We start from the raw sequence: 27,233 nt of genomic DNA on the forward strand, positions 1-27,233 counted from the left end.
GTGATTATAGTTGGGGGACCCCACACCTGGCTCCTTTTTCATTTATTCATCTTACTAGAAACCTGTTCTGTCGCCTTTTTAAAAAAAAATCTTTTCTGTTATTTTTGTTTTCCAAATCACTCATCTCTGTTTTTTAAGTTTACTTTGCTCATTTTGGGATGGGTTGAGAAATACTTAGTGCTTTGGTTTTTTATATTTATAATGAGAGTATTTAGATATTTCCATCAGTCTCAGGACTTTTACTTAGAGTACTTCCATTTATCACTTTTTGCCAAATATTTCTTAATCCCCTCTCCCTCAAACTTATTTAGTAATACATTATTTGATTGTCACATGTGTACCACTTTTTAAATTTTACATGGACTTTTAATATAAATGAAATTTGGTAAGAGAATAGAGACTCTGATATTGATCACTTGGGGTTTCTTAAGATTTTCTTTGTTGCTTAACAACTATTCTTTTATAAGTGCTTCAGAAAAATGTTTATTATTTTCTGCTTCTTGAGTATTATTTTCTATAAAAATGTAATAGAACAAACTTTTATTTTTTCTTTAATGCATCAGCATCTGAGAAGAAAATGTTAAAATCTCTAATTGGTTATTTCTCCAATGCTCTTACTGGACTGTATTTATTGTTTGATGCATTTCAAGCTAGATGAATGTTGATTTATGATTGTGATATACCTTTTGTTCTCACTTTTACTGCATATAGTGTTCTTCTTTGCCACTTAGTATACATTTTGACTGAAGTCTATTTTTAAGTGTTAATATTGCTGTATCTATCTTTATTTTTCTTAATGTTTTAATATTTGTGATCAAAACATGGTTTGATCCTATTTTTAAATATCCACACGCTAATTGTCTTTTATTTAATTTTATACTATTTATTTATTTTTGTGGTACTTGGGATCAAACCCAGGGTCTCGTACATGCTAGGCAGGTAAGCATTCTACCACTATGTCACGTTCCCAGGTCCCTAATTGTCTTTTATTTTGTAGATTTAAAACACTTAAAAATATTTTCCAATCAAAAATTTTCCAATTTTTTCTTCCTTTATAACTTCTATTTTCTTGTTTCATATTGCTGCTGTATTTTCTTATTTCTCTAACTCATAGTTATGCTTTTGATGTATTATTTTTCCATCCATTCCAATAATTCTGCTTCAGTGGATACATGCTGTTTAATGTATTAAATTTCTTTTATGTTGTTTTACTCCTGAGATGGACATACCTTTTTAAATTTGTTCTAATTAGTTATACATGACAGTAGAATGCATTTGCACACATCATACATAAATGAAGTATAACTTCTCATTCTTCTGGTTGTACATGATGTAGGATTACACTGGTGAGGTAATCATATGAGTGCATGGGGTCATAATCTACAATTCAGTCTTGGAATACATTTTTACTCTTAAGTTTCCATAATAACTTTAGCTATTTTCTTCCTGCTAAAGTGAGTTAGACAATGTTCAAGGTCAAGTTTCTGGTGAGTGTAAGGATAAGACAAGGGATAAGGCCAGGACTGAAGTTTGCTGCCACTCCTCCAGGTCAGGATGCCTGTGTGAGCTCCCATTAAGAAGTGGTGTTTTCTATAGTCTGTGATTCACCATCCCATGGAGTTCAGAGAGCAAGAAGGTGGAGTATTAAATGCTTGCACCTGTTCTCATGGTCTCCCAGCTGGACTTTTGATTTGCCTATGGTCACCACCTGCCAACACCTGTGATTTAGTATTGCTGTTGATTTTCTGGTGAAGGGAAAGAGTAGTGTTTGTCCCATGTTAATTACTTTGATCTATAATTTCTTCATGCTCTGTAGATTCCAGAAATGACTTTTGAGAGAAAGCTAGCAGCTCCTGTGCGCTCTCTCTCTCTCTCTCTCTCTTTCTTTTATGCTCAAGCTACAGTTCTTTCTGCCCCTTAAGCAGAACAATCCAGTCACCTCTATGAATTCTTGGCCTTGGTAGTCCTCTGTACCTAGGATGTCCCTCCCTCTGGCCCCTGATGGATGACTTCTCATTAATCTCATCTCCGCTCAAATGTCACCTTTGAGGAAAGAACTTTCTTATGTATTGAAAGTTAAAATCATCACCCTTCTAGGCACTATCATGTTGTTTAGTTTGTTTTTTTGTAGAACTCACTGCCATCTAAAATTGTCATATGCACTGTTTTTTTTTTTTTTTTCTATCAGAAGGTAAGCTCCTTTTAACAGTATTTTGTTTTATTTTATTTTATTTTCTTGCTGGGTCAGACTCACAGACTAATAGAATGCCTAAAGTCTTATATAAATTTAATAAATGTGAAATAAATAAGCAAACAAATAATGAAATAAGATATATGTCCATTATTTATCTTATTTTCACTCTATTTGTGAGTTCTTGAACATCTGATATGGATAGTGCAATAGTGTGGTAGGTTTTCCTCTCTATTTTAAAATCTTCCTTTTTTTATTGCCTTCCAGGAGATTTCTATAAGCACATCTTCTGGTTGATAAATTCACTGTGTATTTATATCTGTCCTACTTTCACTTGCTATCTTTGTGGTATACTAGATCATCACGGGAATACATTCTAAGTGTACCATATATACCATTAAAATATTTGGACAATGATGATATCCAAAAATATTTTTCAGTGTGAGGTCCTAAGCATGGAGTGCTTTCCATTTTATTTGAAGTTAAATTTAAGATAACTCTCTTCTTTAGTTAGCATATGTCACAATAATGATTGCCAAATAATATTTCATGAGTATTTTTATGATCTTTACCACAGATCTGGAATGTGGGTAGGGTGTGAATTCCCATTTTTCAGGTGAGGAAAGTAAGGTTCAAAGAGGTGAGGTGAGTGGGTGTCACGTCTGAGATATGAATATTGGCCTTCAGTTACTGCCAGGTGCAACTGTTGTCTCACCATACAGGTTTGTCTCTAAGTTTACGACATATTTTTAGAGCAGAGATTTGGGGATTTCTCTCATTATCCCTAAATACATTTAGCTTTCTTGGCTTGTCAGTGGAGAAAACATTTAAAATAACAACAGATGATTAGAATGTGTTAGGGCTACTTCAACTGCTGTACATGTAGTAGCATGGTTAATATCCTTATAGTCCTGAGAGGTTGGTGAAATTATACCCTATTTGCAATTAAGGACACATAAGCCTAGAGAGGTTAAGCTACTTGCCCAATTCACACAGCTAGAAGTGGTAGAGCTAGAATTATGAACACAGAAATCTGACTTTTAATATTCATTTCAATCTATAATAGCAGAAACTTCATTGTAGTTTATAGCTTATGGAGTTTTCATATCCATTACCTGTGGGGCCTCACCAAGACTCTATGGAGAAGGCAGGCAGGATTTGACAGTGTGCTAAGTTTCAGAGAAGTGATTTGACCTACTCCACCCAGAGAGCATGTGGTTGAAATCATACTGAGATTTTCTTTTGAAAGCTAATTTTATCTCTGTTCTTAGATATGTTTCATTACCTATGATTTTATTAGCTCACTGATCTTAATAATTGTTGTTTTTTTTGTTTTTCTTCTGTTAGTAAGTTACATTATTCTGGGCTGAAACTGTTAACCTATTTATGTATCTAGTGAATATTTTATTTCTTGTATCTTAATGCTCCTTGATCATGTCTCTTTCAGCTGAATTGCAATGATTTCAGGAAAGGAGAAAAAGATGGGGATTTTATCTGTACTGCTGATGAAGCTGCTGTTTGTGGCACGGATGGGAAAACTTACCGCAACAGATGTGAGCTGTGTGCTGAGAATCAGTGAGTGGCCCCCTAAAAAGAGAAAGCCTGTTCTCTGCATAGTCACAGGAAATTTTCCCCTGTCTTGAAGATAATTCATTTTATAGAAATTAATCATCCATAAGCTATTAGTACCACTTCTTTTACTACTCTTAAGAAAGAAATGTGTACAGTTATGTACATAGCATAATTTTATATTTTATTTTTGTGTGCATCACTGTCTTTATGAAGTAAACAGGATAGGGAGTTTATATATATATATAATCTGTGTAATATCTGTATACATGTGTTTGTACATACATATAGACACATACATATATGCACATATGGATGCTATATGTATGCCTGTGTGTACTTGCATACTTCTATCAATCTATTAATCTAACATGCCATTTTAAATAGAATGATTTCATCATTGAATGATATATGTGTTCATTAATTAAAAATATTAGAGTAGGCAATTGGAACTGTAAATAATGTACTTGTTCCCATTTATTCAACCTTTGCCAAACAGATAAAGCATCTTGCTGCCCTAAATTTTGCCCCTGTTTTGTTCCTTCTCCACCCTCGAGGCAAGGCTTGGTTATTGATTGTTTTCCACCAACAAGATGTGGACTTGCTCTGCAGGTTCTAGCTTGTGACCTCGATCTTGAATTGTCTGCTCTTGTGTTTTTGCAAATACAATAAGTAACATACAAGAAGACTAGTCAGGTCATATTCATTCTTTGAGATTCTTTAAGTTGTATCTCTTGTTATGATGAGAATCTTCCACCAAAATAAATCACTCTGCTCCTTCACATGTTAGAATTTTCAGAAAACATTCTAAAATTATGCTCTGAACTCCCACAAAGGGCCAACATAAAGAAACAGAAAGGAAAATAGACCTGTGAAGAACATGCAAGTTGTTATATTTATTTTGTAATACAACTACAAATACAACAAACATTTATTTTTTACTGTCTTGAGTGAGGAATCCTGTCTAAAATCTTTAAATCTCTAGTCTAGGTGAAAATTCCTTTCCCCAAATTTCTGGAATACTCTTTTTCACTTTACAGTGAGAAACATACTGTCCATTATGTTTCTTTCTTAGCTCTGGTTTCTAGGAGTTGCCACAATATTATAGGAATTTAATTTTAATTTTTTTCTTCTAAATCTTATATACTTAATTATTCTTTGTATTATTTTTATCATATTTTTATTGTTATACAGATCCTAAATAGCAAGCTGCCTTTTTAGAAAGTAGAAAGTATCTTACCTTTATGGTTCTATATTATCAGATATTCTTTGAAGTTCCACTAGACTGAACAGAGTGAATTATTAGGACTTTATGTACTTTTCTTTGAAAATAGAATACTAGTCAGTGTAACCCAAATGAAGATCCCACTCATTGAGTGGGATGCTGGGTAATACAAACTTGAAATTCTTTACTTAAAATAATGAGCAACAACAGCAAAGTTAGTTGATTTCAGGGGCATCTAATATCTACTTCCAAGTCTTCCTCTGGCTAACTTCTGATGTGAATTTGCACCACAGACACAGAGGAAAAAAGGTTTCTGGAAAGTACATTTCAACTCTGAATGTTATCAGTCCTCCAACATGACCATTTTTTTGACTTTGAGTTCTAAATGAACAGACTCTCATGTGACAACAAAAATAAAGGATGGAATGTGACACCATTCTCAGGAGCAAAAAAGAATCAAAATACAATAAAGAGAAGTAAGGTGGGAATGGTGGGGAGTTCTGTGAAATTAACTGCTGTGTCTGTCTACTTGTGATTCCAGGAAGACCAGCTCCCAAGTTGGCATAAAAAGCAAAGGCAAATGTGAGAGCAGTAATCCAGAGCAGGTGAGGACAGGTGTCAGAGTGGGGGCAAGGTGTGGGGGGTGTGATCTCATAGAGAAAGTGGGTGCTTTCCTTTTTCTCTTTGGTGTCTTCCTGCAAGGGAGTCACTCTTGCTTTGCTTGAAATGGAATTGTGAATACACCAGCTAATGGAAAAGTAATTGATAGTTCCTGAAAAGAATCACTTTACTTAGGTGGTTAGACCTTCCAACTCTATTTCTGCTTTTCTTTTAAAAATAAATAAATAAATAAAAGAAATAAATCAGTCAATCAATCTAAAGGAAACTGCATGTGTAGTGGAAAGGGCCCTAAAGTTCAGTCTTTTAACCTGAGTTGAGACTCAGAGTTGTCACTTGTTGGAAGAACTTACCAATTACTTCACTAAAATTAGATTTAGACTAAATAGCTCCTTCCAATGCTGATTCTGTGAGTCTGTGATAGTAGGGGAAAAAGAAAGTGTCACATACATGTGGAGCTTGACATTTTCTAGGTGAAGAACATTCCTGCTCTTCAGGGTTCAGTGCCCTTGCTTTAGGCCCCTGAGGTACCTGAGATTACCTCTCTGAAGGATTTTGGCACATGCTATTTTAAATGTTTCTTTTTCTGCATCTTAGGAGATAGTGAGCTACCTGAATTCTAGCACAATTATCAATGCTTACTGCATTAATGAATGAATAAGTAAATGAGTTCTCTACTTAAGTATATGAATTATAACTACTCATGGAGCTGCCTCTACACAGCTGGACTGCTCTAGGTAGCTAGGGCCCAGCATGATGCAAAAGGGACTGGCTTCTATAAAATTGATGAAAGCAGTGTTGTAAGCACTACAATCATTCTGGCGAATGCCAATTCCTTTCCCCATTCTTCAGGATTTATGCAGTGCTTTTCGGGCCTACGTGAAAGATGGGAGACTTGGATGCACAAGAGAAAATGATCCGGTTCTTGGTCCTGATGGGCGGACACATGGCAACAAGTGTGCAATGTGTGCTGAGCTCTTGTAAGTATCCTCCTCCCCAGGGGACCTCTGAGCATGCACTGGGTTCCTCCCCAGAAGCCCCTCCATGGAGCAAGAGTCCTTTTTAGGAAGCATGCAATTGTTTGTCTTTATAATGTGAAACAGCTCTTGCTTTTAGAATGGCTTCTTTTCTTTTTCTTCATATCATCCACTGAAGTTTCTAAAAAGGAAAGAATAAAGTGGTTATGCTGGTTATTTAATTTGAGACCCTTCATTCTCAAATTACCCCATGTTTTATAAGGCTTAATGTTTTAAAATTTGGAAACAATATTATATAGAATGATGTAGGTCAGTCATTTGGCATGCTTTGCTTCATTTGTGTATGTGTAGAGACCCTTATTAAATAATGACAGTTTAACTTTAAGCAATCATCATCATCATAATAATAACAATAATAATGTCATGTGTCTGAATTCATTGTTCATGTAGAAGGTGAATGTTATAAGAGGGAAAGAACAATTGGGTGAAACTTTCTCTGAGTGCCTGGCACTGTTTTGGGCACTGGAGACTCATACATGAATATGAGGCAATTAGTCTTTTTGTATTCTGGTTGTTAAACAAGGTATAGACTCTAACCCTTGCATCAGCAAGCCTGAAAGTGCTATATTTACCTCATTGAATCTTTAAAATTAGGGCAGAAGAAGATTTAACAGATTAATATACTTCACACTTGCCTTTGAAAAATGACCATCATCCGTTATAGATTTGAAGTGCATGTCCCATCAGGTTCTGGAGACGGTGATTATTACTGGTTTCCAGACAGGAAAGTGAATTTCCACTTTCTTACCTAGGAGGCATGTGCTTGCAATGTTCAAACCTGCCCATATTCTGTGGTTTTGTTTCTTTTCATGCACCTACTGAAAAAGAGTATTTTGAGTTTTGTAAGCTGGTTCTTCCACTGTAGTGATATTGCAACACCCGTCTCCAGGATGAGACTATAATTAGGTAATAGATGTGAAAGGGTTTAGAAGCTCAATTCAAATTTAGCTTTTACTAACAACCATGACTTTACATGAAGGCAAACAAATACTTTAAGGTTTAAGAAGTTAAACAAAAGGGTGTGGAGGGCAATACCTCAGATGTGCAGTTTGGTTTCATCCCTGTCACAGCATTGTTCTAAAGCCCTTGGTTCTGCCTGTTACAGGGAATTTTCCTGACAACCTTCTGTTTGTCAATCAAGGTGGCACACCCGTCCAGTCTTACAGAACAAAGCTTCTAATTGACTGGCAGTGAGTCAGTTTCACACCCTTCCTTATCTTTGGCAATTTCTCTGGCTCAGGCATTCAAGACAGGGAAATGTTTGTCTTCTGCAAATGGATCAGTTTCAACAGGTTTTGGCAGAGGACATGAAAGTGTTTAGAGTAAGGCTGGCTTCTGAAAATAGGATCGAGCCATAAACTAACCAGCTGTTTACTTTCTGTAACAGTTTAAAAGAAGCTGCAGAAAATGCCAAGCGAGAAGGTGAAAATAGAATTCGAAGAAATGCTGAAAAGGTAAATGTCTCACCAATAGCATTATGTTCTTGTGACAATGAACATTAACCCAATTATGCTTGAATCTTTAAAATAATGCAATAATGTCATTGTCTTTTATTACCACATGGTTTTTTCTAAATGTTAGAATTCCTCAAATTGACTATTAGATGGCTTGATTTTAATGTTAAAAATCCCCAAATTGACTATTCCTTCTATATTATCATTAGGTTGAGATTTAAATCAACATTTCCCACCCAAGCCTCGAAACATGAATTTCCACCCTTGCTACCTCATTCCCCCAAAAGCACAAAGTTTGTGTACACTAAATCTTGATAATTTCCATCAGACTTCTCTTTGGCATGGTTTAAACCATTTTGCCTTGAATAATTATTTTTAAAAAAACTACAATGTGAGGAATGGCTTTAAAATAAAGTCTTCAAACAGTGTACTCACTCATGCATTTTATAACAAATTCCACTGACAATCAAGTTGGAGCTATTCACTTTTCCATATGGTTATTACCTTATTGAGACCTGCATTTATAAAGGTCTTGCTTTTGTTTAAATGAAAATTTCTAATATTGAGATGGTGGTTCAAAAAATACTCTTAAAATGAAGGGGCCCCAAATTATTTGATAATTTAGTTTTTCAGTCTAGTACAAAAAGTTATTCCTTTTGTTAATTGAAGAAGTAGTATAGTGAATGCAGCCTAGATTTTAAGTCACATCAAACCCTACTTTCAATGAGAAGGACAGCAATTGCTTTGCTAAGTGACCGGCCTTTGTGAAGTTAGGACATCTGGGTTTTAGCTTTGTTTTGTCATGCTCTGGGTGTGTGAGACAGAGCAAATCTTCTCTGGGCCTCAATTTTCTTGTCAGCAAAATAAGGAGGTTAGGTAAATGACCTCAATTTTGCCTTCCTGTTTGTGATTCTACATCCTGCATTCTTATTACTAATACAAACACTATTTTTGTGGATTGTAGGGCTTGAGTTTTCCTATGGAAAAAACAGGCAAGTGTTTGGGAATCAACTGCTGACTTTCCACGTCACAGTTTTAGTTAATGAAACAAAGTTCCCTAGCTTAATTGGGCATTCTGAGTTTAAATTTTGGAAAAAGGAGTACTAAGAACTTTGCATGGTTTGTTCAACAGTTCCCAGAGATTGAAAGTAGTCCTTCCATGGTGGCTGGTAAATTTCTGTCTGAAGGTCTATGTCATTCTGTGATAGGTAGAATGTTTGACCCCTAATACAGAAAGTTGCTTCTCCCCATTTTTGTCAGGTCTGGGCTACCCGGACCTCTTCCTCTGTGTGGCTGGGGTCATTAGGCGTAACTGCCTTGAATAGGACTGCTTTACACTGATGGCTCAATACTACTCTGTAATTAACCTGTCAGTGGGTTGCTCACAAAAGAGTTTCTTCAGAATCTCCTTGGATGAATCACAACTTATAAACCGAAATTATCATTGTCTCTCTTATGGGAATCATTAAGCATTAATTTTATTACCGTGCCATGATTATCAGCATCTGTGTTCCTAGATTGTTACAACCAGGAAGTTTGGCACAATACCCTTTACTCCTCCATAAATAAATATCTTATTATAAGGAGGCAATTAGGATTCTCCTTTAAAGCATCCTATTGAAATTTGGATCATAAAGAAAAATCAAAAAATGCTTGATTTAGAAAAGGTCACCAAAAGCATCTTTTCCAAAAATCTCACTGTGTGGGGACAACGCTGAGTTCTAAAAGGTATAATGGGACTTTGGTAAGGTCTCTTCTCTAGTCAAACCACAGTCCAACTGCCAAGTCCCCTGATTTCCAGTCATCCTGTTTATGCTCTCGTCTCCTTGGTTGAAATGGAAAAATGAGGGTCACAAGTTGCAAAGATTATACAGCGAATTTTTTATAGTTTAGTAATAATATATGTCATCACAATATATGATGTGGAGATCTCAAACCTAGAGTAATTTGGGGTATGTTTTTTGTTAGGTATAGCTCTCAGTAAATAGAATTTTCAAAACACAGCAGGAAATCTGAAAGTTTTTTCTAAAGCTTCAGGAAATCTGAGAATGAATCTCTCTTTGTTTTGATAATTCACAGTCTTTTTAGGTTATCTAAGTGGATACTAGTCTTGATGGTCTGTATATCTCTCTAAGGTGAGAGAGAAAAAAATTTTGATTCACTCTTTCAGAGATTTTCACCTATACTGTCAGAAATGCAATAAACAATGGTAAAGGAAGCACAGTAGGCTACACATAACTCTGCCGGACCCCCATCTTGTTCCCTTTCCCTTGCAAATGGGAACTGGATCCTTCTTGACTTGATCCTTATTTAGTAAATTTTAAACACCAATTTCTTGAATTCTATTTTCTGTGACATTTTCTGTTTTTGGCCTTGGATACTCTTTTGTTGGGTTTATCTTGGGAAAAATCTTTTTATCTTGTTTTGTTGTTTTTGTTATTCCTATGGGTTAGGAAGTTAGCAAGAACAATCTAGTTTTAGTTTTAGGAAATACTCTCTTTTCTGCTTTCCTAAGCTCTTTTTGCCTTTTAATAAATATATCACACAACAAATACAAGTGCTAAATAATTTGACAACATAATTATTATTCCTTATTAATTCTCATTAATAAGTTTTTTGTGTTTACCAATACTTCCAGACCTGACATCCTGTGGTTATAAATCTATCACATAAAGTTTCAAAACTAAATAGTAAAAAATAACGAGTATAATGACTTGTCTTTTTGAAGGACCTCTGCAAGGAATTTGAGAACCAAGTGAGGAATGGGAGACTCTTTTGTACCCGAGAGAGTGACCCTATCCGTGGCCCTGATGGCAGGATGCATGGCAACAAATGCTCACTGTGTGCTGAAATTTTGTGAGTACAGAAGGGGAATGTTTCCGAATCTCTGAAAGGGTAGAAGTGGAGACTGACCAGGACTGATCACACTTCGATTCAATAGTATTCAGAATAATATTGAGTGGAAGCATTTGTTGGTGAGAATGATTTGAGCAGTCTATGTCCTCCACAAATCACCATACCATCAGTAAGTGGGCACTAATGTTTGGGTTTTTTTTCTGAGTACCATTCCAGTTTCCAGTTAGAAGACTGATTTAGAAAATGCTTCTTCACATTTCCCCTGGGACCTTTGTGAGCCTCTTCAGTACCCAGCCATAGCACAGAATGGGATAAAGCAGATACCAAGACCTTGTTTTTCTTCAGTAATTACATAATTGTGACAGAGTTGATGAACATCCTCAGAAAAAATTATTTCCACATATTTTTATCTGGGATGTGTGACCTTGGGAAAAGGGCAAATCCTACTATGTATAAATTATGGCACTTATGAAGATGTCCCGCACAGGTCTCATTACACTTTCCCTCAGATCCTTGAGTTCCATAAGCTCTTTCCTGCCTACAGTGGACTGCCAGTGCCTCTCGGTCTTGGCCAGCTAATGTCTCTCCTCTTGTAGATTGCATTTTAAGATTCTTTTATTTGGTTAAGACCTCTTGAAGTCCCTAATCAAAAATCAATCCTCAAATCCTTGGAAACTATCTTATAACAATCATCACAGTTGGTAATTGTGTAACTGTTTCTATGACTATTTGTTTATCATCACCCTAGTAGACTATAAATGCCAAGAGAATAAAGGATAGGTTAATATAATACACATATTGTACCCAGGCCCAGGCCAAGGATTACCAAAAAGTAGTTACTCACTAAATGATGGGTGAGTGAGTGAATGAACGAATATATAACTGATGATCCCTTCTGTGAAGAAGCTTATGGTTCATAGCAGAAGTAAACCATGGACATGAACACACATGCACATACATGTTTACATGTTGTAAGACAGGATGAAAACTATGCCATAAGAGAAGAATCGTGAAGTATGGAAACAAAGTGATTGCTATAGAGCTCATTTTTATTTAGGGTTCGGAATGATTTCATTAAAAATTCAAGCTGGGAATATTTAAAAGGAAAGATGAGAAAGAAGATCTCTATAGTGGAGCTTAAGGTGATTGGAATGTGATTATGCCAGAACCCAGGAAAACTTACCTACTTTTTCATCTGTACCTAATACCTATTTTGCAGCATGAAGTTTTGTAGCATCTGTACTCATTTATTTATTTATTTTTCCAGCTTGAGGAACTTTTCAGAAGAAAAAAGTAAATCAGATCAAAATCCAGGGAAGACTGAAGAAGTTAAAGTTAAAAGAGAAATCGAGGTGGGGATGAGTCTGATCAATCTAATAACATTTGTGTGAGAGGTGTGGATGTGCGGGCATATTACTCTAGTAATCACTTTCAAATTTGTTTAATATTTTCCCTACTACTAACAAGTTTTCTGGAAATTAATTTATGGTCATTATTTTAAACTTAGAAAAATGATTATGCGGTTATCGTTTCTTGTTCTGTTTGGAGGAAAGTAATCAAGGCTCATTAGTAAAATAATTCACATTTCAAATGAAAGTGGTATTTCAAAACATCGTCTGAACTCAAAGTGTGTTGTGTCTCTTCCATAGCGTGGTAGCTGTTGTGAAGCTATTCATTTTAAAACCAAGTAGATATTTAATACACTTCCTTTAAAATCTTGCTGCATTCCCTTTCTAAATTTCTCTTAGCTTACCATCTGACTGCTTTTCTATTGTTATTTTCTGAGCTCAGACACCTCCTAGTTACCCTTTGCATTGATGCATTACTGGTCTATACACTTTTATGTACATTTAGTCTTCATTTTCCTCAGTCCTCAGATCAATTCACCCTCCCTGTTGTCTTCCTAGAACAGGATATGTTTTTATGAGTCACTGGCATTATGAAATTCCAGTGTTTGAATGTATGTTAGAGTATATTTGAGTCATTTATTGAAATGGTAGATATCTCTGTGCAGAAATCCTACTTAGATTCATTGTCACCGTTACCAGCCTTCTACAAGGCAAAGCTCAGTTTTGCAGAGTGACCTGCCCCATTAAGCTACCTTCTGCCTATGTTACTCAAATCTTGTTGCCTAGGCCTCATTTTTAACTTCTTTCTTCCTCTTAATCCTAGTTTACCAAGTTCTTCTAATTTTAGTGCTCACATGTGCCTCAACTATCTTCTTATCTTCCACTTCCATTTCCTCTCTCCCCCATCTCTTCCTACCTTGGTTCCTTCCTTCCTATCTTCCTTTCTTATTTCTATAATGTGGTTAACTTCTTTAATTTCAATATCTATTCACACAATCCCTTCACAGATCTGACTGACAGTCTTTCTAAAACAAAAGTTTGATTCTGTCATTCTCTGCTATAAATATTTATCATGTTTTCATTGCCTAAGAATAAAATCCAAATTCCTTTAGAAGTGTAGTCGTCTGGTTTTGATCATGTTCCAAGGTCTCCTTTTTGACCACTTCCCAAACCTTTCTTTCTTTACCCAACTAATTGTTTAGCTACTATGCTCATGGAAATGTTAAATTATCTCAAGAGAAGATGTCGTATAATGCCACTAGGATTTTGCATATCATAATTCCTCTTGGAGGGCTTTTTGTTCCATTGAGTTCCTGTGTACATCCTCAAGACAGAACTGAGTCAAAAGTTCTTGGAACTTCTATTGCACAATTAATTTAGTCCTGAGCTATATCTCTTAGCCCTGCACATTGAAAATACTTATTCTATTTGGCTAATGAAGAACCTGAATCACATTCATATTTATATCCTCTTAATTTAATATATTTGTTGAATCCTTAAGTGCATGAATATTGAAGGAGAGAAGTATTACAAATCCTAAGTTTTATTTTTTCATCCAAAATTTCTCCTTTCCAATTTCTTTAATTAAACAACATGCAAAATTTACAAATAGAGACCTATGTCTAAGGTGTCTCATTTTCATTATTCAGAAACAATGCAGTGAATATCAAGATAATGCAAAGAAGGGAACACTTGTCTGTACCAGAGAAAGCGACCCTGTCCGTGGTCCAGATGGAAAAATGCATGGCAACCTGTGCTCCATGTGCCAAGCCTTCTTGTGAGTATAGAGTTTTAGAATGTCACACAGGGCCCTAGTAGAGCCAGCTTGTTCCATTGATGGGGAAACTGGTGGTGCAAAATTAGAGAGTTGAACAGGGAATAATGAGAATGCTGCAGTAGACTTGAGAGTAAGTCCCTGGAGTCATCTGTTTCAAGTTGCCTTGTTTTCTCTGGTGCTCACTCTCTTAGCATTGGACCCTTCTGATGAACATGAACATATACAAATACGAGTTGCTGCTTCATTACTGGAGCTTCGTAGGTGAACCTATTTTGGCAACATAGGAATCTCAGCTTCCATGGGAGTTGGAATTCAAAGTCAGCACTGATAGAAATCCAATCGAATTCCCCAGGAAACAGCCATAAACTTTTATAAAATTACCTTAAATGTTACTTTATATACAGTGACATTTTTAGTAAGTGAGAACTACCAGTTTCATTTCACTATTTAAAATAGTTCTCAATTTATTTGATTACACTCATATTAAGTATTTGACTATTTAGGTCATAAAAGAGCTATATTTAACTTTTTGTTTTGGTCGATAACCATGTACAGTTGAAATACCATCAGTTAACTGTGCATGACATACAATTGCATTGTACAAAGCAAACTTAAGCTCATTTGATTTATCAGTGTGTGGAAATCATTGTTTATATCCATTGGTCTCACCTTTTGACTTTTAGATAAAGCAGTTCTGAATAAACACTGCATTTTAAGTTTAACTGAGAGCCATGGTGTGCATAATGTGTAGACGGAAAATGGACTTGAGAGAGGATACCTTGGTTGTAGCCACATGCTGAAAGTATAGATAGCCAAGGCCTTTCTGCCTCTCATCCTTTCTGAGAAACAAGAGAATGAGTCAGTGAACTTGGTTAAAGCTGCTTTCCACCTCCAGGTGTTATGTCACCATAAGTCTAAACTTGATACCTTCTTTGTAGACATTGATGATCTTTTTTCTCACGTTAGGTGAGAAGGATAATTTACAGAACACAAGTTTTCCAGATCCACTATTACCATCTTTCTTTTGATGTTAAGCAGCAGCTGCAAAGAAGTCACAGTATCATACCATACTGGAAGCTGCTTTGTTACTTCCCATTGATATGTAGTGAGAGAGGGCCAAGGATGTTCCTCCCTGAGGAGGGAGGAAAGATCAGTGGTGCAGCAAGTGAAGAAATCAACATGTGTTGGCTCTTAATTGATCTCTTCTATTTTTATTTTCATTCAGCCAACAAGAAGCTGAAGAAAAGAAAAAGGCAGAAGCCCAAGCAAGAAACAGAAGAGGATCTGAAAAAGCACCTTCATATGAAGTGAGTGGGATCCATCCAACAAATCCTATTCTAACTGAACACCTCCAAGAGACTATCAGAAAGTCTCAACCCTTCAATCCCAGATGGCATTGAGTTGCATGCCATGGGCTATTGTTCTGTACTTGCTGCTTCAGAGTCTAACTCTGTAAACTAAAAAGAATTTATTGGAGTCAATGATTGAGTTCCAGTTCTAGTTTCAACATTTTCAGATAGATGCCGTTAGCTATTGCTAACTGCTATCCAGAAAAACTGTATGTGTGTGATTTCTCCAAATGAATAACTGAGATTTCATATCTGAGTTGAAATAAAAATACCCTGATTCCACAAAAGGCATGAATTTTACCTCTGAAATATTACAATATTCATTTCCAAACCTTAGATGAATGATCAGCACTGTTGGGAGGATGAATGTCACTTAATTCTCCCTCTGAATTCTATTCTTTCTCTTATCCACCTATTAAGATAATCCAGACATTACCCTAATAAAGTCAAAGTAATAATTCAAAATCAGATCATAATACTGCTCTGCTTAAACCCACAGACTCTAGTCATCAACTAATCTCCATGCCTCTCTCCTAAGTTGATTCCTTACCTCCATTCAGGAATTCATGTTCCACTATCTGCTATGTCATTTCTCACCTATGTCTCTTGGATTATTTTATTTTCACAATGTGGTGCACATATTCCCAAATCCATTTTTTGAACCTAGGAAAATGCTACTTACTTTTGACAGACTCAGTTAAATTATTCTTGATATCTTTCCTAGTTTCCACAATCAAATTTCATGATCCTAAACTTTGAGTCATCAGATATTCTTGTACCCTTATATTTTCATTTATTTTATTCTGTTTGGATTATGGTAGGGTTTGCTTGTGTACCCCTTCTAACATACCATGACATTCTATTATTTCTTATCTGTGGCCATTTCTTAGAAAATGATATATTGTTATTGTTGTTGAACTGAATTTGACATTTAAGAGAAATGTACTTAAACTCCTAGGCTTATCAAGATATAACACTTATTTAGGTCAATATGGATGTTTGAATCTTCTGTTAGGAAGTAACTTCGTTTCCATACCTTCACAGGAGCTTTGCAGTGAATATCGACAGTTGGTAAGAAATGGGAAGCTCCCTTGCACCAGAGAGAATGACCCCATCCAGGGCCCAGATGGCAAAATGCATGGAAACACCTGCTCCATGTGTCAGGCCTACTTGTGAGTAGAGCAGCAGCAGGGAAACAAAGGAGTGGGGTGTTCTTTCTGCATTATTGTATGTTCAATTATGAGGGCCCACTTTAACAGGGAAATACAGAAATTAAAGCATATTTGCAGAAAATGCCTCATTGGAGAAAGACATAAAATCAACAATTAAAGACAAAAAATTGATAATTAAGATGAGCATACACTTAGATCGGGGGAGAGTCACAGTTTTGAAATGTCCAAGTGAAACAGGACTATTTCTAGGTTGTCTCCATGGATGCAAGTGAGGCCAGTGGGCCTGTGAGTGAAAGCTCTGGAAGACAGGCTCCAGCTCAATGCCAGGAAGAACTTCCTAACAGTTTGATGATTTCAAAGATGGAATGACTTACCATTGAGTATCAAGGACGATGTAGGTAAAGGCCTTACTGACAGATTAAGGCAAAGGCTAGACAGTCATCAGAGATCCAACACTGAGCCCTGGAAGTTTAGAAAACCACCTCTTGACCAGGATTTAAATTCTTGGTTTGCACTTACATTTCTGTGTCCTTGGACAAATTAGTCATTTTGTCTGTTTTCTTATTAGAAAATTTGGGTTATAATAATAGTTTTACTACATGAAGTCACATGTGTTTCATAGTATAAGCAGACTTTAGCACACAGTAAGAATTTAATAAATGTTAATTAGTTGTCATGATTAATTTTTATCTGAGATCTCGTCCAATCTGAAAATTCTATGATTCTTTCTCATATCTTTTCTTCAACCACTCTCATTTAGCCAAGCAGAAGAAGAGGAAAAGAAAAAAAAGGAAAGTAATTCAAGAAATAAAAGACAATCTGCAAACACAACTTCCTTTGAGGTGAGGTACCCTCTCCATTAAGTCAGAGGCATAGGAACCTGGGGATGAACAGGTGGCATTCAGGGAACACATGAATTCCCTGAAACTCTGCAAAACACTTGTACAGATGATGTTTTTGTGTGTTTGCATGTGTGCAGGTACATATGTGATTTTCTTCTTGAGGATTCATTGATATTATCACTTAAAAATATCTATACCTTAAAGTTAGGAACTATCTTAAAGTAGGCCAAGAGTTGATCTCCAGTTTTAAAAAAGGCTCAATTTCAGTCATTTTGCAATCTGATCCAACCTTTGTTCAACACCTCCAACTTTCCTCCTTATTTTTTTTAGAAGTTATGTAGTGACTACCGCAAATCCTGGAAGAATGGACAACTTATTTGCACCAGGGAGAATGACCCTATCCAGGGCCCAGATGGGAAAATGCATGGAAACACCTGCTCCATGTGTGAGGCCTACTTGTGAGTAGAGCAGCAGCAGGGAGCATGGGAACTGCTTTGGGATTTTTTTTTTTTTTAATTGGAAATAATGCACTTTCTTCTTCTATGTAGAATTCAGTTTTGCATGTCATATTTAAAAGTATGAAAAAATCAGAGCAAATGGAAAGCATTCAGGCTATAAGTACATAAAATATAAAATAAGCAAGATATAAAAATGAAAATAGTGTGTGATCTGATTAATATATGATGTCTTGAATGCTTAACTCATAGAAATAGACAATAGAGAGGTGGTTACCACAGACTGGAGTTGGAAAGGGGGTGGGTGTTGAGAATGAGATGTCAACTAAAGGGTATAGTTTCAATGAGGAAGCATACTTTTTTGAGATCTATTGTACAATATGGAGACTGTGGTTAAGAATATACGAGGTATTTCAAAAGAGCTAAAAGAGTACATTTCAAATGTTCTAATCACAGAATAATAAATATATGAGGTGATTACATTTGTTAAGCTGATTTAATCATTTTACATGTATACCTATATGAAAATATTACATTGTACCCATAAATAGAAATTATTTGTCAATTAAAATAATTTTTGTAAGAGAGATTCAGAATAATATCTTATATGGCATTTACAAAGTAACCTATACCTTTTATCCAGATTAGAAAATGTTCTTTTTTTAAATAATTTTTTAGATGTTGATGACCTTTATTTTATTCACTTATTTATATGTGGTGCTGAGAATCAAACCCAGTGCCTCACACATACTAGCAAGTGCTCTACCACTGAGCTACAACCCCAGCCCCAATTAGAGAATGCTCTATGGTAATCATACTAATTGCTTTCAGCTCTCTGAAATATTATTAGTCAAAATAAAATATATGAGATTACAGGTAAATTATCATTGTAGTACATAAAAATTTTATGAGATATTTTGTTTTGCTTACTACTTTTCTTCCCACTCATTCTGTGTGAATTTAGGGAATTGAACTAAATTGGATAAGAGGAATTGAGAGGCAGATTTTCACTTAATGTGAAGAATAACATGAAGATAAAGACTTAAGGATGATAATTTCAATGTGTAGGAGTGAGTTGCCTATTTCAGGGAACCTGATGTTTGACTTTGGAGTTAGTGAAATGATATGGACCCTTAAACAAGAATCTACAATTTTTCTGAACTCAATTTTTGAGCAAAAGTATTCCCCAATTTATTTTCTATGTCCTAATAGAAAAGTATTTGGGGAATCTTCTATGTTGGGGAATCCATAAGATTTCTCCCATAATGTTTGAGCCATTGAGCACTAAAAATCTTTTCAATTTGGAAAGTCAAAATGATCATGACTTCCGTATCATAAGGAGCATTTATTGAGTAGATATAATTGACTGGTACATGATAGTATTTGCCACTTTATCTCATTTAATATTCATCACAATCATTTGAAATAGGTTCTATATTGTCACAAGTTAACAGATAAAAAACCTAAGACCCAGCAAAATTGAGAATGGCAGAAAGTCAGCTGAGGTTATGTGTCATGTCAGTGAAGAAAATTATAATACGCTCCTCACTGTGGTGTGGATAGGATGTAATCTCTTATCAAGGCCTATCAACTTCTGGTAATATATTTGCCTATACACAGGCTTCTTTCAATCTGTTTTGCTTCTCTTCTACAGTCATCTTTCAAAGACAAGGAAATAATTCTTCCACCTAGTTGTCAGTTCTGCTGCCTTTTCTGATCATTCCCATTAAAATATTTACTCAACTTGGATTTGTTTAGATCAGTTTTTACATAAATAAGTATGAAAAACTCACATTTTCAACCTATTTTAATGTTTTTTAAATAAATACAAAAATCTCTTATCAAAACACTTTATTATCTCATATTTTGTGGATATACTAACAAAGGTTATTGAGTCTCTTGATAATCTTTCTTCCTTCATTGTCATTTTTTGCACGTTGCCATATCATGTGAAAATAATCTTTTCAACTTTCAAAAATATCTTAATCGATGAATGATCAAGTCTTGTATTTATTAGACTACATTAAAATATTTTAACAAATTATTCAATTTTTTATCTATACAACATGATTTGTTTGTGTCATATACCAGCTATCATATAGTTCCAACACTAAATTCAGTTTGCAATATTATTATTGTCTAAAATAATAAGAGCTATTGCTCTTGCTTAATTTCTATCATATGCCTATTTTTGGAAGGTTTACTTACAATGATGACAATGATGATGGTATCAGTCCCTTATATCACTTATGCTAATCACTTTATGATGCAAGAGATATATTCTAATGACTTTATATGTATTGCCTCATTTAATACTCCAAAACTCCTACTACCTATCCTACACCTCTACTACCTCTTCATTTAAAATCCAGAGAGGCTAAGGTGTGCCTTATTTTCCTTAGATGATGTCACTCCAACATGTTTCCTCTATTGCCTCCCAAACCAAATATTCCCACTTTATAAAAGAGACCACAGAAGCAAATCTGTATGTTATTGTAGTACACATGCTGGGAAGTTAAACAGGGTGTCTCAGTGATGAAGGGACTTCCTCTTGCATACCATGGTGTTGAGGTGAGGTGGACCTTTCTAGTTTATTGTAAATAAAGTGACAAAGTACTACAGTAGATCTTGAGAAAAGTCAAAGCAGTGGACGATCAATCTCCGAATATGCAAGATCTGCTGTCCTGGATTAAGATCCATTTCTTCTCTCTCTTTTCCTGTTCCTTACAGTAAACAAGAAGAAAGAGCAAGAGCAAAAGCTAAAAGGGAAGCAGCAAAGGTAATTTTCTCAGAAATGCTGATTCTGGCCCTGGCATTTTTTTCTTTACAATGGTATTCTAGTTATCTCATTATCATAAATTTTTTTCTATTTGTTTTATGCCTGAAATAAAGAAAACTCTTATCCTATAAAAGAAGGGGAAGTCTTGAGAATTTTCTAGAATACCAATTTTACTTCATGATTATTCAAACTTTGAGGTTCATTTTTTTAGTAGAGTATTCAAAGCATAGGGGAAACCTAAACCCCAAACTGACAACCATGTCCCGACTAAGGATGGTGAAGGGGCCTCAGAACCACTCATGGACATCCACTCCTATAGCGGCAGCAGAGAGAAGTAACACAGAGACTGTAGACACCATGCCTATAAAGGGCCCCAGGGTAGATCATACCCATACCCTTTTACAGCTTAGAACGGTGAAGCCTGGAAGAGCACTCACAGAGGGTGTACCCCATGTACACTGCTATATACAACACAGCTGTCTGACCCCCTGGACGAACCCCAGTCTTGTGAGACCTACAGAGAAAGTGGAATCCTCAAGCACTAACACAATACAGTGTCACAATACACTAACCATCACCAAAGAAACAACAGGGAACCTATGATACAAAACCTACTTGGAAATATATTAAAAAATTCATAACAACCTGATGCTCTGGAACATTTCATCAAGAGAAAGCTAAAGGAGCCTAAAAGGGCCTTCACATAATAGTAGAGGATAAATTCATTCCTACAGATACACAGATATCAACATGGGAATATAAGAAATACAGAAGAAAAAAACCAAGGGAACATGTCATCATAAAGCTCATAATTCACTAGCAACTGATTCCAAAGATTGAGTGGATAAAACAGATGGTAAAAAATTCAAAAGAATGATTGTAAAAATGATCAATGAACAGGAGAACACAGCAAAATGTGAAAAAAATTAAGGAAACCAGTATAGGATATAAATAAGAAATTCAATTAAGAGATAGAAACAGTGAAAAAGAACCAAACAAATCTTGCAAATGAAATGCACAATAAATCAAATAGAAAATTCAGTTTATTCAACAGAATAGACCAAATAGAACACAGAATCTCAGTCTGAAGTCAAGTTGGCTGACTTTGAATATACCAGATAGAATTAAAGCAACATTTAAGAAACTATGATTAAATACATAAAAATTCTGGGACAACATTAAGAAACCTGAACTTAAGAATAATTTGACACTCAGGAAGGAGTGAAATTTAGACTAATGGCATTAGTAACCTTTCCAGTGAAATAATAGCAGAAAACTTTTCTGAATCTTGGGAATAAGATGGACATTTAGACATGGGAAGCACTTAGAACCCAAAATAAACAAGCTTGTTAGTTTCACACAGTAGTCTTATACAAGATTACCTTTAATTCTATTTTTTTTAACAATAACTATAAAAGTCTAAACCTAACCATTAGTTGGGAAAGGTTGATATCAACTCTTTTTCAATAACTATCAATTATTCAGAACTTATCAGTAATTCAGAACTAAAAAATCTCTTTCATCTATTATATTTGACCATTTGTCAAGTCCTTTTTGATATTCCTAATGGTGTTTACCCATTATTACCATAATGCCATTAGTCTCCTCATCCCCATCCCTGGACAGGGATTTGCTCTAGGAAAGATGTCAGTTTCTCCAGGGATCATACTTTGCTCACTTATACAAAGATTGGCATGCTTGTTTTTCCTCTTCTTTCTTGGCTTCCTAAAGTCAAACCTTAGCTCAGCAATTCTCTGCCCCTCCAGGAAGGCTTTCCCTGTAGGCCTATTGAATCTCCTCACCATGTTTTTTCCTAGCTCTTACAGAGAGATTGCAGTATGCAACATTATCGCGTTCCCTCTGGCCGCAGAGAGAGACACGACAAATGTCTGAAGCTTTGGAAGTTTATTATGCACAGTCCCTCTCCTACACTTCTCTTACTCCCAGCTTCCACGCACTTCCAGCTTCTCTTCTCTTGGCTTCTTCTTACTCCCAGCTTCCGCACACTCCCAGCTTCCAGCTCAGCTTCAGCCTTCGCCCCCTACTCTCCCACCCACCAGGCTTATATACACTTCAACCAATCAGGGGGGGGCACACGAGGTAAACGCGCGGACAGCTGCAAGCATAGGATAGGTACACGAGGGGGGCATGCTCTAGTCACGTCGTTAACTAGCCAATCATTGAAATTCGCTGGTTGTTTACTGTATAGCTGGCCGCTTTTGGCTCAGCGTCAGGCACCATCTTGACCATGCCCAAGGCTGGGGGTCCCGGAAACCCCGACACAACATGACACAAACATGCATATTTTCTGTTAGACTCTGCCCATCTCATCAGCCTTATTCTGCTCCATAATTATACTTATAAGCATCCTCAGGAGAATGGTAGTGATGGTTACAGATCTGCTGTAACACCAAGGCAATTCTGAGTTCATGATTGGAGTTTTGTACTTCTTTACTGATTTATTGCTACATGTTATCATTCTCTTTTCTTTTTACTTTTCCTACACTACTATGCATGATTTGTTATTCATGGGTAGAAAGGTGAGAAAACTGATCTGAGAAAATGTCTTCTTCATTTTCCAGGAAGACTGCAGCGAATTCCGGGACCAAGTGAAGGATGGAATGCTCGTATGCACCAGGGAGCATGACCCTGTTCTTGGTCCAGATGGCAAAATGCATGGAAACAAGTGTTCCATGTGTGCTAGTGTGTTGTAGGTGTCCACTCCAGCTCCCTGAGTTTCCTCATCACTGTTCATTCTGAGCTTTGTATTATTCCTCCACGTGTAGTCTATGTACTGTGGGTTGTCAACTAGAAAATCTTACAAACGCATGGAAAAGACATTAATTACTATTGAACCACACAGTGACAGTGTTATTCTCTAACCAATCTTCCTTCTATCTTCTAATTAAGTCAAAGAGAAAGACTCACTTTAGTGTTAATGTGTTTTTAACACTAGACACTTTATTTATGACAAAAAGGGGACAGAAGTTTCACGTCTGGAGCGCGTGCTCCCTTTGGTCTCTCTTCCTCTGGTATTTTACAATTCTGGATTCTGTGAGTACATTCAGACGTGGGTTAAAGGTAATCCAGTTGAATGGAAGTCTGTGGGGCTGAGATATAAAGATTGCTAAAATAACCTGAAGAAGAAGGAGAAGTGGAATAGGATTGTGTCTACCCACAGCAGGTGAAATGCGCACTTTGATAAGTGGCTTAGTGTGGAGGGAAACCCCTGAGAGGCAGTTTCATGTGCCAGATTTGTACTGAAATGTTAAGCCAGGTCAGGGATTACTAGACCTTTCTTTTGCTTAGTGCTATGGATAAACTGGGGACTACAGCTCCACTGTGTAGGACAATATAGAACTTGAGTTTTATCACTTCTAATTCCTTCCTTGTTTCATAGGCTTACAGTGCCCTCCTGAACGTTCTAAAATATGTGTTGAGAAAAATATTTAAATATCTGTTTAAAGAACTAAAAAAATATAATTGTCTCAACTTACACAGGTCTTACCTTAAAGGTATGCAGGTAATTTCTTAAAAGGAGATATTGACAGAGTAGGGCATTAGATTAAATAGTGACCTGGAGTAAAGAAATCAGGATTTCTCTCTGATCTGTTCCATTTGCTGGTGCTGTGATAATAACCAGATGTGGTAAATGCTCACAATATCTAGCTGTGACATGGTACATGTCAGAGGAAAATGGCAAGAGTACGAGAGCATTAAGCTTGTGATTGACCTCAATAAAGGAGCTGCTACTGGGCACTGTGGTGCTTACCTATAATCCCAGTGGCTGGGGAGGCTGAGGCAGGAGGATCACAAATTCAAAGCCAGCCTCAGTCACTTAGTGAGACCTTAAGTGACTTAGCGAGACCCTGTCAACATAAAAAATGAAAAGGGCTGGAGATGTGGCTTCATTGTTAAGCTCTCCAGTGTTCAATCTCTGGTACAAAACAAAAAAGGAGCTTCTTAATCTTACTGAACTTGAATCACTATTACAATCCCAAAGCAGAAATTCTCTGTGAACATTAGGTCTTCTAAAATAATATTTAAAATTTTTATTTTATAGTACAACATGGTTTGTATGATGATGGGTCCATCATCTTACTTGGCATTACTCATCCTTGATATGATAGTTATTTGGATAGGAAAGGTTTCACTAATTAAAGTCACAGATCTATAGAATATAAGATCAATTGAGGGCCAAATGCTGATAAAATTCATGCTTATTCCATTATTGCTATTTTTTAGAGGGGGGATGTAGATTACTGAATTTATCTGCATATTGGCTAAAACAATAGCACTTCATGGGATGGGTACCAGCATCCTGAACACTGCTGACTCTCAGTCTGAAAACTCCTCATTTCTTCCTGAAACATGCTACCAAAGTCAGTGGAGAATTGTACTCAGCCTGTGATCTTCCATTGCAGTCGACTTGAAGAAGAAGAGAAGAAAAATTCTAACGAAGAAGAAAAGGAGAAAGTGGAGGCTGAAAAAGTTAAGAGAGAAGCAGTGGAGGTAGTTATTTCAGATCATCAGAGCCACATACTTATTCAATGTCCTCCCTCAACCCATCTCCTGCCCGACCTCTCCTACCCAACTTGTCCCAGCATCTTAGTGTCTGCAAGTTGGGGAAATATATCGGATCCAGTGTATAAGAAGACTCCTTCTTCTTTTACATTAAGCCCAAGAGGGCTAATATGCCTGCAGGACTGTGCCTAGGTTTTCTTCCTTTCTTTCTTTTATCCTTTTCCAATGTGCAAGATCTCATCTCTACTGTTTTCTTACCTCTTACCTTTTCTCCCTAGTGTCTATGTTTGATTCTGAGTGAAGATTATTTAAAGACATAAGGCAGGCCATGTCACTCAGAGGCCTCTCTCTCAGCTCAGAGTAAGAACCAAGGTCCTACTAGTAGCTTCCAGGGTCAGGCTTGGTCTGATCCCTGTCACCTCACTTTCCTATTGTTCTACATACTGTTATTGTACCAGCTTATACTGACCATTTTGTTGCTTTTTGGATGTCCAAGAATCAATTCAGGGCTTTCTGTCTTAATGATATCCTGGTTGAAAATCTGAATCAAATCTTGTGCCCTCAGGTTTCAAATCCTTGCTCCATCTTCTTACTAGTATGATCAGACAGTCCAAATCTCTGTCATAATTTCCTCATTTATAAAATGAGGATATTATTATCACCTATAAGAAACTTATTTATGTATAACAGCACAGTGTCTCCCGTATCTTACGTACTCAATCATAGTATCTATTGCTGCCATATTTATTGTATTTATCTATCTAATCTCATCTATTCAATGGGACGTGTCACATTACACAATTCAACAATTATTCAACAACTTTGCCTTCTACATGACTGCTCTTAGGAAGTTTCCTTCACTAAATCAAAATTCAGGCTTAGATTATGCATTAGCTTCTTCTCCCTAAAGATTTTCCCCACTTGAAAAATATAGTACATAACTCTTTCATTTATTATGCCAGAAAGTTTCTTTATTTTTCTGTTACATAATTTACTTAATTTTTATAATTTCTTTTATATGTTTTTTCTAAAAAAGTAAACACTTTGTATTAGTTTTCTATGTTTACTCCAAGAAATTACCACAGAGCTTGCCTCAGGATAATGTTTGAATTAGAGATACTCTAAAGAGATGAATACAACCACCTTAAATTTCAATTAGTATATGATTTAGGCCATTCAGAAGACTCTTGGCTGACATTCCCCTTCTGTATCACATTTTCTATGCATTCATTACACTTTAGGGCATTGCGTTGTAATTTTCAATTGGGTAATGTGGAAGAAGGTTTCCAGTGCTTAATAACCTGATTCTCAAATCCTCCTTCTGGCAGGAGCTGTGTCATGAATACCGTCAGTATGTGAAGGACGGGAGGCTCCCCTGCACCAGAGAGAATGACCCAATTGAGGGTCTGGATGGGAAGGTTCACGGCAACACCTGCTCCATGTGCGAGGCCTTCTTGTGAGTACGGCTACAGTCAATGCTGCACCGAGTGCACAAGGAAAACCTCAGTGGGTGAGAGTGATGCTGCTGGTCTCTCCCGAGCCTGCGTAGGCATTGTGTTTGGAGATTGACAATTACGAGAGGCCACATACTGAGCACACTTAATTCTAGTGTTTTGAAAGGTACTTGAATCGCCATCAAGGGAGGCCCATGTGCTAAGGGCAAATTCCCCTGGAGTTAATGCCATATAAGGGTTGGGTCTTCTCTGTGTACAGATAACTGTCATATAATCCAAAGGTGTAATCACTGGGTACTAACAAGTTAAAAAATGTGTTAACATATCATCAATATCCTAATTTCTTTTTGAGAGAAGGACAATGTCTATATTTTATAAAAGAAATGTCATAGTGAAAAATTGTTTACTAGTTTGCTATGGCATGTGTGTCTTATTTCTTAAGCGATATTAAAAACCAGAACAATGATATAGAGGAGGATGCATTTACTTTTCTAGTCCTGAACTAAGTAAGCAGAGGTATATAAGTAATGGAATATTCTTACCTAGAGGGATTTTCCCTTTAATATGATATATGTTGAATGC

At 36.2% G+C, this 27,233-nt stretch overlaps 1 protein-coding gene across 1 annotated transcript in view; it reads left to right on the forward strand.

The window, feature by feature from the left end:
• The window catches only part of Spink5 (serine peptidase inhibitor Kazal type 5), a 68,969-nt gene that overhangs the window by 18,049 nt on the left and 23,687 nt on the right, over positions 1–27,233 (forward strand). The window contains 15 exon segments of the mRNA XM_047555991.1: positions 3,639–3,766; positions 5,527–5,590; positions 6,456–6,583; positions 8,028–8,094; positions 10,823–10,950; positions 12,218–12,302; positions 13,949–14,076; positions 15,302–15,383; positions 16,470–16,597; positions 17,358–17,439; positions 17,770–17,897; positions 20,625–20,673; positions 23,256–23,383; positions 25,098–25,185; positions 26,526–26,653. Of these exon segments, the coding sequence (XP_047411947.1) occupies positions 3,639–3,766; positions 5,527–5,590; positions 6,456–6,583; positions 8,028–8,094; positions 10,823–10,950; positions 12,218–12,302; positions 13,949–14,076; positions 15,302–15,383; positions 16,470–16,597; positions 17,358–17,439; positions 17,770–17,897; positions 20,625–20,673; positions 23,256–23,383; positions 25,098–25,185; positions 26,526–26,653 (1,541 nt within the window).

The sequence above is a fragment of the Sciurus carolinensis genome, chromosome 6, assembly GCF_902686445.1.
Source record: "Sciurus carolinensis chromosome 6, mSciCar1.2, whole genome shotgun sequence".
Taxonomy (NCBI): domain Eukaryota; kingdom Metazoa; phylum Chordata; class Mammalia; order Rodentia; family Sciuridae; genus Sciurus; species Sciurus carolinensis.